This window comes from Callorhinus ursinus, unplaced genomic scaffold (assembly GCF_003265705.2).
Source record: "Callorhinus ursinus isolate GAN/ISIS: 27379988/994484 unplaced genomic scaffold, GSC_fseal_2.0 scaffold17, whole genome shotgun sequence".
Taxonomy (NCBI): domain Eukaryota; kingdom Metazoa; phylum Chordata; class Mammalia; order Carnivora; family Otariidae; genus Callorhinus; species Callorhinus ursinus.
The window spans coordinates 16,402,017-16,418,087 of NW_027397079.1; the positions used below are offsets into that span (position 1 = coordinate 16,402,017).

Sequence of the window (16,071 nt, forward strand, 5' to 3'; positions counted from 1 at the left end):
ATGATGGAGAATGTAGTTTATATATGCAAGCAATGACTCTCTAAAATGGAGTCTCAGAATCAGACATTCTTTCCCAACTGGCTTTGTCCCTGATTCTCCCTCCCTCCCCATCTTTCTGGCAGGTGTGGAGTCCATGTGCTGGCTGTCCTTGGAGGCAGAGAACACATGCTCTGAAGAGGAGGAGAACAGAAGGGCTGTGCTTCACATGCCCAGTTCCTCCTCCTCTGTGGTCAGATTAAAGACCTCTTCCTTCTCTAGAGCATAGAGGAGAAGATGAGAGAGGCTGGGAGTGAAGCCCCTTATACTTAGAACAAAACATCAAGAGGAGGTGGTGGGGTGGATGGGTAGTGCTCTTTTTTTGGAAAAAACAAACAAAAGTGGTGGTACTGCATCTCTACTCAATAGAGAAGGATTTTATGATTCACCAGGTTCACTGAAGGAATGGTAGTGAAGAGTATAGAAGTGGTACGCTGGTAATTTTTAAAAACTGGCTATTTTGGGGAGGGGTAAGAAACCCTGACTTGTCGCATCTGCTGGTTTCTGTGGTGTTAGTACTAAGCTGTCAGGATGACCTCACTGAATGGGAAGTTGGGGAGAAATTTGCCACAGCACACCCTCCTATACATAGTGTCTCCACCATGCTGACACAGTAGACGTGAGTAACCATGAACATAGGTACTAGCACAATCCAGTTATTAGGAAATGATGAGTTTTAAGTACTTTCACCTTTTAAAAAGTACAGTTTAATCGCAAGTTTGTACCATTTTAATAATGGTAGATTTTAATTCCTGAAAAGTTAACAGCTGGCTCTCATGAGCTGACACAAGCCTTGTGAGCTGGCTCCAGCACATTGCTGAGTAATGGCCATACATGCTCTGTCTTTTGATGACCCTGCACTACACAGAAATGCAGTTCTCCTAGAGGTAGATGAGGGTTAATAACAAAAAGTCACCCTATAGCGACCAGTCTTGCATCTGAAGTAGACTACCCACAGACATGGGCTCGAGTCAGATAGGCTTGGATTTTGCAGACCTGGCTTGCACTTGGCTTCTTTTCTTATAGGTGGTGTGGCCTTGGCAAGTCATGTACGCTCCAAGCCTCAGTTTTAACTGTGAAATGGAGAAAATAGTTCCTATTTCATACGACTGTTGTGGTAATTAAATGAGATAATGCATCAGCACAGTTCTGAGGACAGACCTGCTAGGATCCCAATAAAGAGCTAAAAATATAACCGTGAGCAGGAGAAGGCAACAGAATTCTCAGATCCTGACTTGAATAGGGTTAATGAATGAGATAAGGCAACACAATCTCTTATGTCAGAAAAACTTCAAAGTGTAGGAGAAAGTTGTTAGGACATTTTCAGTACAGAACATAAAGCTAGGCAACTAAAGATGGTATTCAGTAAGCATTCTGAATGAAAATGCCTCAGGCAAGAATTGAGAATGGACTATAACAGCAGTGGTGCTATACATTGGTCTATAAATAAACACTTTATGGTGATATTAATAGTTGATATAAAAGATATGAGAAACACTAGTAGAAACGAGGTACAGGTAGCAGAGAGAAAAATTTTGGCCTCCTTGAGGTTAACTGAAGGACACCAGCTAGCCAGTGGTGACATAACTTAGCTTGCTTTTGTAACATGTAATTTCCATAGACTTCTGGGAACTAGAAAATGAATATATGGTAACGTTATTTTAGGAAAATTTAAAGATCTAAACCAGATGAAGAAAATAGAAGCCACATTGCAAACGCATGACAATACTTGGTATTTTCCAGGTTATTTTCTGTATACACAGCATCAATTGTGTATGTGTGTTTATGTAAGTTCGGGATACCGCAGGCTGCTCTGGTCCAGAACTTTCTAACTGGTGTGACTCTAATGTATAGGTGTGTGGGGATAAAGGTTTCCTCAGCCCTCCAGGTGGCTGGGTAGGACCTGGGATGGTGGTTCTGTTCAAATATTATCATTTGCCATGTGTGCCACGAATGGAAAAAGCTTAGGAAGCATGCCTTAGTCTTTCTGTGGAATCGGCTGCCTTCTACACACTAGAAAAATGGAAAACTGGTTTAAAAGCCCCATTAGAGGAAAGAGCCTCTGACTACTCTGAGTCCTGACCGAAAATACTTCCCCAGTTTGTGCTACAGCTCCCTGGCACTTTCTGCTTAATACCATTAAACACACCCCGTGGGAAGATAGCTCTGAACCTTGTTGTTCTCCTCAGACATAAAAACTAACACGACAGACTTTCCTTGGTTCATAATATTGGCTAAGATTAAATATTTGACACCCAGGCTTGGCAAGGATGTAGGAAAACAGACGACCTCATGTCCTGCTGGGAAGAGTATGAATTATTGCCTTTCTGTATCACAGTTTTATAATATGGAAAGCAGGTCACAAAATGTGTATTCTTTCTGATACAGTTGTTATTCATAAGCACTTATTTTAAGGAAATAATCATGAACGTGTGAAAAGATTTTTCCAAGAAAGTTTCTTGCAATTTTATTTAAAATAGAGAAAAGCTTGAAATAACGGAATGCCTAACCATTAGGGCTTAGTGAAAAAAAGGTGTCGACACACCTGTACAATGGAGTGCCACTTAACAATGGTGCTGCATCAGAGTATTTAATAATATTGGAAGATGGTATACATTGAAAAGGCTCTAGGGCCTTTTATAGCATAAATCCAATCTTAGAAAACAAAAAAATTTGTTTGAAGAGAAGTCTGTAAATACTTAACGAGTGTTAAGTGTAATTGACTTTGAATGTCGTGCTTTGTATATTTTCCCATTTTCTTCAATTGTTACTTTAGAAAAAGTAAAAATGGGTTCAGCCTGAGGAAGTAAAATCGGCCCAGCCATTTATCAGGTTGGAATAACAGATACTAAAACCAGCTACAAAGTTAACAGGAAATGATATTTTTTTTCCAAGTATACATAGCAGCTGTAAAATGTCATAATGATAACCTTCTTTGAATGACTACTGCTTTCTTATTCACTGAGAAACTTTGCTCTCTAAAATCTTAGATTTTGCCATTTGAAATTATTTCGGTAAGAGTGACACATCCTATTCTTGCCTGGAGACACAGAGAAGCACCTTCATTTATATAAGTCAGAAGTAGAGCTACAGATAAGGGGTTTTCTGGACTAACCATTCCATGTTTATTATAACTTTGTAGTTTCCAGGAAAGTGAGACCCTGGATCTAAGTGAAATGACGATTTACACACCTCTGCTTTGAACCTGTCAACATGCTGCTTCATTTAAAATTTCATCTACACTCCATACTTCCCCAGAATTCCATCGAAGCTATATTTTCCTTGGTTTGGGGAGACACCCCATGTTTCTTCATGCTTATTGAAATGAGTCAATAAACCTGATTTTGTTGTACTTCAGTGACCTTGGTGGCCTTAAATTGATTAGGCTGAGATACTTTTATAATCAGAAGAAAAGTAAGGCTACCTAAAAATTTTTTATATATACTTTACAAACATGCACACACAGGGTGCCTGGGTGGCTCAGATGGTTAAGCGTCTGCCTTCAGCTCAGGTTATGATCCCGGGGTCCTGGGATCGAGTCCCGCATCGGGCTCCCTGCTCCTTGGGAGCCTGCTTCTCCCTCTGCCTCTCTCTCTCTCTCTCTCTGTCTCTCATGAATAAATAAATAAAATCTTAAAAAAAAAACATGCACACACATCATCTCCTTAAATACTGCATATCTAAAGGGTCAACCAACAGTGGTGTTAAGGGACAAAAATAATAGTTAATATTTATTAAACTCTCGCTGTGGGTTGGGCACTATTCCAAATATTTTAAAGGTGTTATCTCATTTAATATTCATAAATGCTGTTACTTTTGAAATAATTTTCAAAATAATATTTCAAAATATTCAAAAATATGGTTAGTCTTTTTACAGATGAGGACTCTTGAGTTTTAGAAAGCTTAAATAATTTTTTCAGAGTGACACAGTAAGTGTTGGAAGCAGGATTTGAACACAGGCCACCTGGTGTCAGAGCTCACATGCTTGACTACTCTGCCACACTTAGCTGGGAAACAGCTTTAGTGTAGCCAGCTGAGATCACCATGTCTTTATTTCTTTTCAAATGTTGTAACTGAAGTCCCTCTAAATGAAAACACTGTCCCTAGCCTAGCACAAAGTAGCCTATAGCAACTTTGAAAACATTTTTTTAAAAAGTTTTAAATTGTTTAAAAACCTGTTTATGTATATGGTATTCTAATCTATGTTATTGCTAATTTTATTTTATTTGTTTTTTAGAGAGAGAGAGAGAGTGTGTGTGTGTATAGGGGTGTGTGTGTATGTGTGTGTTGTGCGTGCGTGCGCGCAGTAAGGAGGGGCAGAGGGAGAGGGAGAAGGAAAAGCTTAAGCAGACTCAGTGCTGAGCATAGAGCTGGACATGGTGCTCAATCTCATGACCCTGAGATCATGACCTGAGCCAAAATCAAGAGTTGGGATGCCTAACCGACTGAGCCACTCAGGCACCCCTGTAATTGCTAATTTTAGCATAAAACCTATTTTAAACCATTTACCATATTGTACACCTGAGGGCTTATTCAGCTTTTGACTCTCCTAAGACATTCCAGCACATGCACATCCAAGACAGCTCTAAAATAGTAATTTAAAAAAAAAAAATTGTGTAAGATGTGTGTAGAGAATTGAGACTAATATTTGTGTGTGCGTGTATGTGTGTGTGTGTGTGTATAAATAACTTAGAAGTCAATTCTAATAGAATTCCAAAGTTCTGAACAATTGACAGTAAAAGGCAATAAATGTATATATTTCTAAGGTGATTATTTTGAAGACTAATTCTGTAGCATTTTGGGTGAGTTTGAGATGGTGGGAAGACTTCAGAAATACAAACCTGCCCTGAAGTCTTTATTAATGCAGCTGAGTGTTCAAAACTAGAGAGAGGTGAGGTGATAACTCGGGCAAGAGATGGCTGTCTTCATGTGACCTTTCTCTTGGCCCTGGGATAAGAGATCCTGGAGGTAAGATCTCACCATAGCTGGAAAAGAACCAAATTCTTGTTAATGGCTTCCTCTTAATATTGGAGTTTACATTATCATTTTGGAAAAACACGTACTTGTGCACTTCTGATCAAGAGGATGTTCGCAGATAACAGTCCTACAGATTCTTGAACCAAAGTCAGCACCAGCAAGGCCATGCACTCCTCTGGATGAAGAAAGCCGAGTGAGTGCTGACTATCCCTGAAGAGCTGGGTAGATAGTCCTCCCGGAGGACTAGGAAGCCTGTGCCAACAAGGATAGCCGCCAGCATTTGGATGTACAGTTGACCGTTGAAGAGCATAGAGTTGGGATTCTAATCCCTAGTGCAGTCAGAAGTCCGCGTATAAATTTTAACTCTCCTAACACTTAACTACTAATAGCCTACTGCTGATTGGCAGCCTTATCAATAGCATATACAGTCAATCAACACGTTTTATATGTGATATGTATTATGTACTGTATTCTTATAATAAGCTAGAGAAAAGAAAATGTTACAAATATCATAAGGAAAAGAAAATACATTTATAGTACTATACTGTATCGAAAAAAATCTGCATATATAAATGGACCCACATAATTCAAACCTATCTTGTTCAATGGTCAACTGTATGTTGTGAGCTTTTGTTGAGAATGAAAGTCACTCATTTCCCACATCATCTTTTGGTATCAAGCGAAGGTGAATTTTACAAATTCAATAATCATCTTCAAATGCCTATTATGTGCAAAGCACTATGAGGAGGATTTGGTGTACATAAAGATAAATTAGTTGTGGGTCCTTGGATTTATTCCCCTGCTGTCGAGGTGTTAGTAGTCCAGCATAGGAGACCCATGTGGGTATAAATTGCTAAAGAGGAAGCAAGATATTAAGATCAGAAGTGGAGTGCAAATTGCTGAAGAAATGGATAGGAGCAAATACTTTGTCCTGTAGAAGAGAACCCTGAGAGAAGAATGCTATGAACGGATATTTAGGAACAAATAGGATTTCAGCTGATAAGGGGGAGAGGTTGTGTGCAAGAGGGAGAAGAAATAGAGCAAAGGCTGGGGGTCAGGAAAGAGCTGAGTGTGTGTTGGGGTATTGCCTGCAGTCTGGTTTGGCAGGGAAACGGTATCCAAGAGGGCTGTAGAAGGCAGTGAGATGCAAGGATGATCTGGTAGTGGCCATGCTTGTATGCTTGGAAGGGCCTGAGACAAGATAAACATTAACCCATATTGAAAATTAGGGCAGCAGGAAAGTGGTCAAGAGCATGAACTTTAGAATCAGCAGCCCCAGGTTATCATTTTGGCTCTACTACTTAAAAGCAATGAGACCTTCTATAGATTTCTTAATCCACCTGAACAACTTCTTCCTCTGTAATGCGGGGATAATTACAATAGCTATTATGAGGATTAAATGAGAGAAAGAAACAGGTACCTGGTACTGAATGAGAGGAATCTGTGTAAATGTTAGCTGGTATTTCATAATAATTTTATGGATTCATTTAAGAAATTTAACTCTTCACTCAAATAGCATGTGTTTCTTCAGGACCATTGATGACTCATTTGTTCCAGAGCATGAATCACCAAGAATATCAAAAGAACAGATTGTTCAGAATATTACTTGTACCTGTTTAGTTTTACAGATGTTATTGTATATTAATGTAGCTTCTTGTCTTAGTTTGGGCTGCTATAACAAAAATATCACAGGCTGGTGGCTTAAACAACAGACGTTTTATTTCTCACACTTCCGGAGGCTGCAAAGTCCAAGATCAGGGGGCTGGATGTTGGGTGTCTGGTGAGGGCCACTTCCTGGTTTATAGAGGGCCTCCTTCTCACTGTAACCTCACAAAATGGAAAGAGCTCTCTGGGGTCTTTTTTTTAAGATTTTATTTATTTATTAGAGAGAGAGAGAGAGAGAGAAATAGAGTGCATGCACAAGCCCGGGGGAGAGGCAGAGGGAGAAGCAGACTGACTCCCTGCTGAGCAGGGAGCCCAATGCGAGGCTTGATCCCAGAACCCTGGAATCGTGACCTGAGCTGAAGGCAGATGCTTATCTGACTGAGCCACTCAGGCATCCCTCTAGGGTCTGTTTTATAAAGGCACTTGTCTCATTTGTGAGGGCACCACCTATTAGGGGTTAATCACCTTCGAAGATCCCAGCTCCAAATACCATCACATTGGGAACTAGGCTTCAATGTATGAATTTTGGGGGAACAAAACATTCAGTCCATAATATGCATTAATATTTACTGAGTGCCTGTCATGTGTTTAGTGCCAAGCTAGGTTCTATAGGAGAATACAAGACACAATCCCTGTCTTCGAGAGGCTCATGATTTAGTTGGGGAGAAAAAGGTAGCATATCTTTCTTATAGACAAAGCCACAATTTTATCTTAGGCTCAGGTGTGTTATTTCTTAGAGGAGTGTTAGGCCCTGAAAGGACCGGGCATACCATTTCTTAGGTGCACAGCACTGTTTGTGGAAGTGGGACTCTTTAAAACAGCAATATAAAATAGTAGATAAATAGGTACTGTTTTTTTTTTTTTTTTAGATTTTATGTATTTATTTTTGTGAGAGAGAGAGCCCTGTGTTTTACTTGATTAGTACAAAATAGTCTAAACGTTATCTCTGAAAACAGCATTTTCTAAATACTTGATCTTTTCTTTTTCTCTCTTTTTAAATATCAGGTATCAAATTGTAGTAGAAATAATCCAAGCAACTACAATTAGCAGCTTTCCCCAGCTGAAGAGGCACAAGGGTAAGAACCAATTTGTTTTCTTCATTTTGTACATTCTAAAGGTCCTCGGTCTACCCCAGTCTTCTCTTTTGTCAGAATGTTGGCAAGTATGAGCATTCTTCTGGCTTATATTTCAATATTTTCAATTTATTAAAATAATGGTATAACAGCAGCATTAGAGAAAGTAAATATAACTTCATGCTAACAAAACCCCTTATTTGTATTTCTGTGTTTCTTTAAACTTTATTCATCTGTAGTCATAATTTTTCAAAGGCTGAAATCATTGAGTATAGAGTGCTTGTTTTTAAAGTAAGCATGATTTTACAGTTTTTCTCATTAAAATTTAATCTTAATATTCATTAATATTTCTAACTTGAAATATAATCTTGATAGTTATTTAAATGACTCCAGTGAGTTGATGTTTCATAATTTCCTTAACCTTTTCCTTTAGTTAAGATTTGTATTGTGAATAGCTTCTTTCCTCTTTCTACGTTAAAAAAAAATGTTCTGTTTTTTTCCCGTTTGTTTCTCTTCAAATGAGATTTTTACCCAGGCATGATAGAGCTTAATTAAGGTGTAAAGCTGGCTCTCAACTCCCTTATAGTTGGCCTGGGGCTAGCATATCCCCCGTCATATATGAAGTTGAAGGTCATGTCACTGTTTAGAGTGCAGGTCTTGATTTGTGGCTGAGAGGCAGCAAACACCCCTACCTTGTAGGCTGGACTTTCTGTAAAAATCTCCAGGCCCACTCAAGTCCCATCAGGGAGCAGAGTGTTAAAAGAAGGAAGAGTTGGGCCAAGGCCTTAAAATGTGCTCCCAGGTTTCTAAGTGCTGCAGAGGCAACAGGAAGCTTGGCCTGGGGACTATTCCTTGTGTCTGAGTCACTGACTGAGGTAGGAGCTGGGTAAAAAGTAGATGAAGATACAGACTAGGAAGAGGCACTAATTCTTAATCTCTGCCCAGGGGGGAAGATTGTACAAATTCGTTCATTCAAAAAAATGTTTACTCAACATCAGCGAGGCGATGATGATACAGTAGCGGACAAAACAAAATCTCTGCATTCATCAAGCCCCAAATTGAGACTGGGAGGCAATCAGACAATGAGCAAATCAAATAAACAGTATTTTAGATGGTGATATGTACCCTGGAGAGAAACAAAGCTGTGAGGTGGGGTGTATAGAAGGGAATGCTGGCCCAGCTGGAGGGGGAGGAAGATTTGCATTCAGATAGGGTCATCCGGGAAGACCTCACCTACAGGGTGACCTGGGAGCAAAGACCTGGGGGCCTGAGGGTGTCTGTGGAAGGACAGGTGAAAAACTCTGAGGCAGAAGCGCACGGGGCTTGCCTGAGTTGCCTAGGTGGCTGAAGAGGGGTGAAATCCCGTTCCAAAGGGCCTTACTGGTCCTGCTGGGACTTTGGCTTTTAGTCGGCATGAGGAAGGAAGTCTCTGGAGGCTTTTGAGCAAGGGATGTGGGATCTGATTGATTCCTGCAAGATTGTGGGCCCTGTTCCTCTCCTTTTGTTCTTACTGTTCCTGCAGAGAAGATGCTTCATTTCGGACATAGTTTTAAGAGGTTACTAGAGAAGGAGTTCTAGTTGCCGCCATTGTCTTTCCTCATTGCTCCTCCTTGATACTTGAGTTTAGTCAGAGATACCTGTCCTTATTTTGTGGTGTTGTATTTGTTTACTAGGGCTGCCATAACAAAGTAGCACAGCCCGAGTGCTTAGACAACAGAACTTTGTTTTCTCACAGTTCTGGAGCCTGGAAGTCCGAGGTCAAGGTGTCCAAGGGGTCGGCAGGGTTGGTCCCTCCTGAGGACTGTGACGGAAGGGTCTGTTTCAGCCTCTCTTCTTGGCTTGTAGTTGGCCTTCTCCCTCTGTCTTTACATTGTCTTCCCTCTGCCCAGGTCTTTGTCTAAATTTCCTTTTCTTGCAACCCTAGTCTTATTGGATGAGGGTCCACACTAATGGCCCCATTTTCACTTAATCACCACGGTAAAGACCCTGTCTCCAAATACGGTCATTCTGAGGCCCTGGAGGTTAGGACTTAATGAATTGGAGGGTGGGAGGGGGGCACAGATAAGCCCATACAATGTTATTAAACATTGTCAGTGACACTTACTACTTTCATGCTTCTCTTTGCCATTTGAGCTGCTCTCAACTTTCTCGGGTACCCTGGCCTCCCTCTACCAAGCATGGGGGAAAAGGCAGACAAGCTGAGCTCACTTGGGGCCTTCGAGCTATTTGGCCTTGAGACAGAAAATAGAGGAGACCGGTTTACTTCTCTGAGGTTACTGGTTAACAGTGATTATCATCATGTCCACAGAGTGTAATACTCAATTGGATTTTAGTCTTATTGCTTTTTGCAAAGATAAATTGTCAAGATTAGTCTTTTATTACATACTTAGTATTTAACATGAACATTTAACACGAGAATGTAGGCACATTGTAGGTATATAAGGACAAGTTAATTGCTAAGAATGTATTCTTAATTTGATGTATTCTCGTTGAATTTTGATTATAACTTAAGTATTCAGTTTATTATATGTATTAGTTTCCTAGAGCTGCCATAGCAAAGTACCACAAACTGGGTGGCTTAAATAAGAAAGATGCATTCTTCCGCAGTTTTGGGGGCCAGAAGTCCCAAGCCAAGGTGTCAGCAGGGCCATGCTCTCTCTGAATGGTCTCGGGAAGAATCTCTTCCACACTGTTCTCTTAGCTCTTGGTGTTGTCAGCAGTCCTTTGGCTTGAACACATGTCACTCCAGTCCCTGTCTCTATCATTACATGGTATTCTTGTGTCGGTGTCTCTTTTTTCTTATAAAGATACCAGTCATATTGGATTGAGGCCCACCTTAATTAAAATGAGCTCATCTAAATTTAGTACATCTGCAAAGACGCTATTTCCAAATAAGGTCACATTCACAGGTACCAAGGTTTAGAACTTCAACATATCTTTTTGGGGGACACAGTTCAACCCACAGCGTTATAACTGATATGTTCAAGATAGCATTGGAGTGACTTTTTTTCTGAAAATGCTAGAAACATTTATTTTCAGTAAGCTCTCTGACCACATTACGATGTGCTGCATTACTCTTCTTTTGGGTTAATTCTGGTACCAGCAGTTAGCTTTTCTAAATTAGTCTCTTGGGTGGCTCAGTCAGTTGGGCATCTGACTCTTGATTTCAGCTCAGGTCATGATCTCAGGGTCCTGAGATTGAGCCCAGTGTCAGGTTCCATGGTGAGCAGGGAGTCTGCTTGAGATTTTCTCTCTCCCTCTGCCCCTCCTCTAAGGTAAATAAATAAATCTTTAAAACAATAAAAATAAATTAGTCTCTTTTAAGTCTAATAGGGTTAAAAGTAAGAAATAAAATCTCAGCAAAAAGTAGGATAGCTGAAACCATTACATGATTTCAGCCACAGTGTGTCTTCATGTCCAGAACAAAGACAGTTTCCATGGAATCTGCACTCTGGCAAAATGTGTGGGTCTGTATAAGAATGAAGGGAAGCATAGTAGGGGGAGGAGGGAGGTAAAGTGGATTTCATTAGAAGTTAAAAACTTGTGTGTGTCACAAGAAAGTAAAAAAGACAATCCACAGACTGGGAGAATATATTTGCAAATCATATATCTGATTGTATCCAGAATATATAAGGAACTCCTACAACTCAATAATCAAAAGACAGTGTAATTGAAAAATGAGCCAAGGATTTACATAGCCATTTCCCTAAGGAACCTATACAACTGGCTAATAAGCACATGAAAATATGCCCTACATCATTCCATACTAGGGAAATGCAAATTAAAGCTAATAAGGGATACCAGTTACACTCACTAGAGTGTAAAAAAAAAATTGGTAAGGATGTGGAAAAATTGGAACTTGTATATGTTGCTGGAGGAGATGGAAAATAGTCTGGCAGTTCTCCAAAATGTTAAACATAGAATTACCATGAGATCTAGAGTTTCCACTCCTAAGTACATACCTAAGAGAAATGAAAACATACATCCACAAAAAAACCTGTGCTTGAATGTTTGTAGTGGCATTATTCATAATAGCCAGAAAGTAGAAACAACCCAAATGGCCATGAACAAAAGGTGGTATATCCATACAATGGAATATCATTCAGCAATAAAAAGGAATTGATTCATAAAATACATAAATAACTATTAATACATGCTACAGCATGGATGAACCTTGAAAACATTATGATAAGTGAAAGAAACCAGTTATAAAGGCCACATATTGTGTGATTCCCTTTATATGAAATGCCCAGAATAGGCAGATCTGTACTGACAGAAAGTAGACTATTGGTTACCTGGGGCCATCAGCATAGAGTGAGATGAGTTGGCAGGGGAAGTGAGTACAAGTTTGAGTACGAGGGCTAGTGGGTACAAGTTTTCTTTTGGGGGGAATGCAAATGTTCTTCTACATTCAGATTATGGTGATGGTTGCACAACACTGAATATACTAAAAACCATTGAATTGTATGTGGCAAATGGATGAATTTATAGTATGTGAATTTTATCTCAGTAAAACTGTTTAAAAAAAGGAATGAGAAGGTAGAGACTAAAAATTAAGCTCGTGGCAAAACTAATTTAAGTGTGTGGCTGCCACATTGGACACTAAGGAAATAATCAGGAATTTCTAGGAGTTTTTAGCATTTATTCAGTTCTACTAAATGAAGTAGCATGTTCAAGTGTCTAGGCTGGTCTCTGTAAATGCTTAGTAAAGTTGAACTCGAATAAGAAGTAAAGTCTTATTTTATAAGAGCTTTTTGATCAAATGTATTTCTGTTTTTAAGTTTATTCTAAATTCTAATTGGATCATTCTGGTTTATCTGGTTTGGCTTTGAGCCAGAGAATCTCTTTCTCAGAGTCTAGGACTCTGCTTCTTGTGTATGCAAAACTAGCTTGAAACAACCTTACAGGCTTAGAGTTTGGGAGAATTGATCTCCATTTGAAGGGGACTTCATGTGGGCTTAGAGAACAGAATGTATGCTAGAGAACTTAGTGGGGAGAACCAGCTTTGGTATTGCTTCACAAAGCAAACTCTCACACTTTATGTAGCCACATGTAGCATTTAATAGTGGGGAAGTAAGTGTGACCAAAACAAAGATTTTTATAATTACCTTTCCAGGTTAGTCTGTGTATCACTAGAATGTTTTGATAGAATATTTACATTATATTTTTATTGACTAATTCCATTTAAAAAGGGTGTTCAATATTTTTACGTTATTTGAGTTATTAGATTTTCTAAATCTTACAAAAATTAATTTTTGATAAATAATTAGAAATTTTCTCCCTAATTGTATTCGGGTTATGGTTAATGGCAGGGTTAATAATTCAAGTCTATTTATGTTCATATTTTTATAATAAAGAAAACATTTCAGTGTAGTGCCACTGGACATTATAGCCCTAACAATGTTAGAGAAACCGTATAATGCACAATCACATATAAATGGAAATAGAAAATTTAAAGTTGATTATTTATGAAATCTCTTTTTTTTTTTTAATTTTTTTTTTTTTAAGATTTTATTTATTTATTTGAGAGAGAGAGAATGAGAGAGAGAGAGCACATGAGAGAGGGGAGGGTCAGAGGGAGAAGCAGACTCCCCGCTGAGCAGGGAGCCCGATGTGGGACTCGATCCCGGGACTCCAGGATCATGACCTGAGCCGAAGGCAGTCGCTTAACCAACTGAGCCACCCAGGCGCCCCCTATGAAATCTTTTTTTTAAAATATTTTATTTATTTTGAGAGAGAGAGTGCAAGAGTGGGTAGGGGCAGAGGGAGAGAGAATTTCAAGCAAACTCCACCCTGAGCATGGAGCCTGAAATGGGGGCTCAATCCCACGACCCGTAGATCATAACCCAAGCCGAAACCAGGAGCCAGATGCTCAACCAACTGAGCCATCCAAGAGCCCCTTAGAATAGAATAAACTTATGAAAGGAAATCTTTTAAAAGTATTTTTGGAGTATTCTGACTAGGAGGGTGATGCAATGTCTGGGAATGAGGTATCCCAGTCTGGGACCTGGATAATGGTAGTACAAGGACGGGATTGATAAAGAAGACTGTGAAGGAAAAATAGCCTACTTGGTGACTGATTGGGTATAAGGAAGAATCAGATGGTGGGAAATTATCCTGCTGGTACAACGTGCTGACTTTACACATGAGGAAAACAGCTATCTGGAGAAGTTCAAGACCCTAACTTCTAGTTCACAGTTGTTTCTGTAATGTCCCATTGTTTCGGGTTGGTGAGGTGGTATAGGATAGAGAAGAAAGTACTAAGGGCAGTGGTTAGGAGACCTTGTTCAAGTGAGCTTCTCTTACTAGCTTCCTAATGAAACCTGGACATATCCTTATATTTCTCTAGGACTCCATTTTTTCAGTCTTTAGATTGAGTTCTCTAGATGGTCGTACAGGGTTTCTCAGTGAAGACATTGAAAGTGTTAAGGAATGTATATGGGGGACTGCTCTTGGGCGTTCTGGATTTGCAGGCCTGGAGGATAGAAGGGTACCTGTTTGACTGACTTATTTCGCTTAGCATCTGTCAGAGAAAGACAAATACCATATGATTTCACCAAATGTGGAATTTAAGAAGCAAAACAGATGAACATAGGGGAAGGGAAGGAAACAAGACAAAATCAGAGAGGGAGACACACCATAAGAGACTCTTAACTGTAGGAAACCAATTGAGGGTTGCTGGAGTGGAGGTGGGTGGGGGATGGGGTTATTGGGTGATGGATATTAAGGAGGGCATGTGATGTGATGAGCACTGGGTGTTATTTGCAACTGATGAATCACTAAACTCTACCTCTGGAACTAATAATACACTATATGTTAATTAATTTATTTTAACTAAATAAATGTACCCGTTTGGCATTTCTAAACCTAAACCTAGATTCATGCTGTGAAGAAAGAATGCAGCCATGCAGAGAAATATTTGCAAGTTACCAGTGTAGAGATAATAGTCTTCTATTTATGCTGTCTCCAAGTCACTTATCTTTGCAGAACTGATGCTATGTTCTCCATTATTGGAGGAGAACAGTGTATACCAGTCTGAAGTGACTTCCTCTAATTCATAATATCATCTGCTGTCTCACTGTTTAAGTTCATTATGTAGGTGGCTTCCATTTTAAATAATTAGGTTGTTATTAAGTGCACATACTTCTTTATAAAAGAGGAAGATCAAATTTAGCATTCCCCATTGTCCTTACTTTTTCTTTTAATTGAATATTCAGTAACATCTTATAGGAAGTAGTTATTGTTTGTGAGATTTGGAGTTTTAATGTGTGGCTGGCAAATAAAAGGTTACTTTAAAAACCGGTTCTAGATAGCTACTGTATCATTCCTTAAACTGATCTTTTCAAACAAATTTGTGTGTTTATTTTCCTCCCTATTAGAGTCATTAAGGAAAGTTAAATTTTTAGCATTAAAGGCTCCCCAAAACATAATTGTCGAGTTGTTTTTAGTGATCTTTGAATTTTAGGGATAGTGTGCTTTAGTGAAAATAGGGAAAGAATCAGGGAAAAACCTCAGGCAAAGAATCAGGGAAAAACCTCATTCTGTCAATCTCTTGCCACAAGCCTGGCTGGCCTGCATTGGTTTCCTTAAACCTGGAAAATCAGGCTGTGCTCATTTATATCTCTGAGTGACCATGTAGCAATGCAACCAGGTTATGTGTGCGACTGTAAGCACTTTCATTTCCAGTACTGTTTCTCCTTATTTCCATGTTATTTCTGTGAGTGGGAAACTGAAGTTTTAAAAAAGAATGAACAGATGGAAGATCCTAAGAATATTTTAGGATTCAACCTAGAGATGGGAACTTTATTTATGAATGTAGTGATATATATGTACTATAAATATAGTTTTGTTTTTACATATAAAGATGTTTCTGGCAAGTCTTTTTCTTTTTTTTTAAGATTTATTTATTTATTTTAGAGCGATGTGAGTGGGAGGGACATAGGAAGAGGGAGAGACAATCTCAAGCAGACTCTACGCTGAGGGCGGAGCCCAATGTGGGGCTCCATCTCTCGACCCTGAGATCATGACGTGAGCTGAAATCAAGAGTTGGACGCCCAACTGACTGCACCCACCAGGCACCGTCTCCTTTTTTAAAGATTTATTTACTTATTTGAGAGAGAGAGAGCGTGTTCACGAGAGAGAGCGCGCGTGCGTGCAAGCGGGGTGAGGGGGAAGGGCAGAGGGAGATAGAATCCTGAAGTAGACCCCCCCCCCCGTCCCCCGTTGAACGCGGAGCCTGGTGCAGAGCTCGATCAGGACCCTGAGCTGAAATCAAGAATTGGCTGCTTATCCACTGACTCACCCAGGCACCCCAAGTCTT

The 16,071-nt window shown here is 39.5% G+C and overlaps 1 protein-coding gene across 8 annotated transcripts in view; it reads left to right on the forward strand.

Annotated features, from left to right (window-relative positions):
• The window catches only part of SNX25 (sorting nexin 25), a 134,310-nt gene that overhangs the window by 61,568 nt on the left and 56,671 nt on the right, over positions 1-16,071 (forward strand). For all 8 annotated transcript variants that reach the window (XR_012381127.1, XM_073902307.1, XM_025886108.2 and 5 more), the window contains exon 6: positions 7,684-7,754. Coding sequence is in view for 7 of the 8 variants with exons in the window: in XM_073902307.1 (XP_073758408.1) it covers positions 7,684-7,754 (71 nt within the window). In the remaining variant the exon portion in view is untranslated. The remainder of the gene's footprint in view (positions 1-7,683; positions 7,755-16,071) is intronic.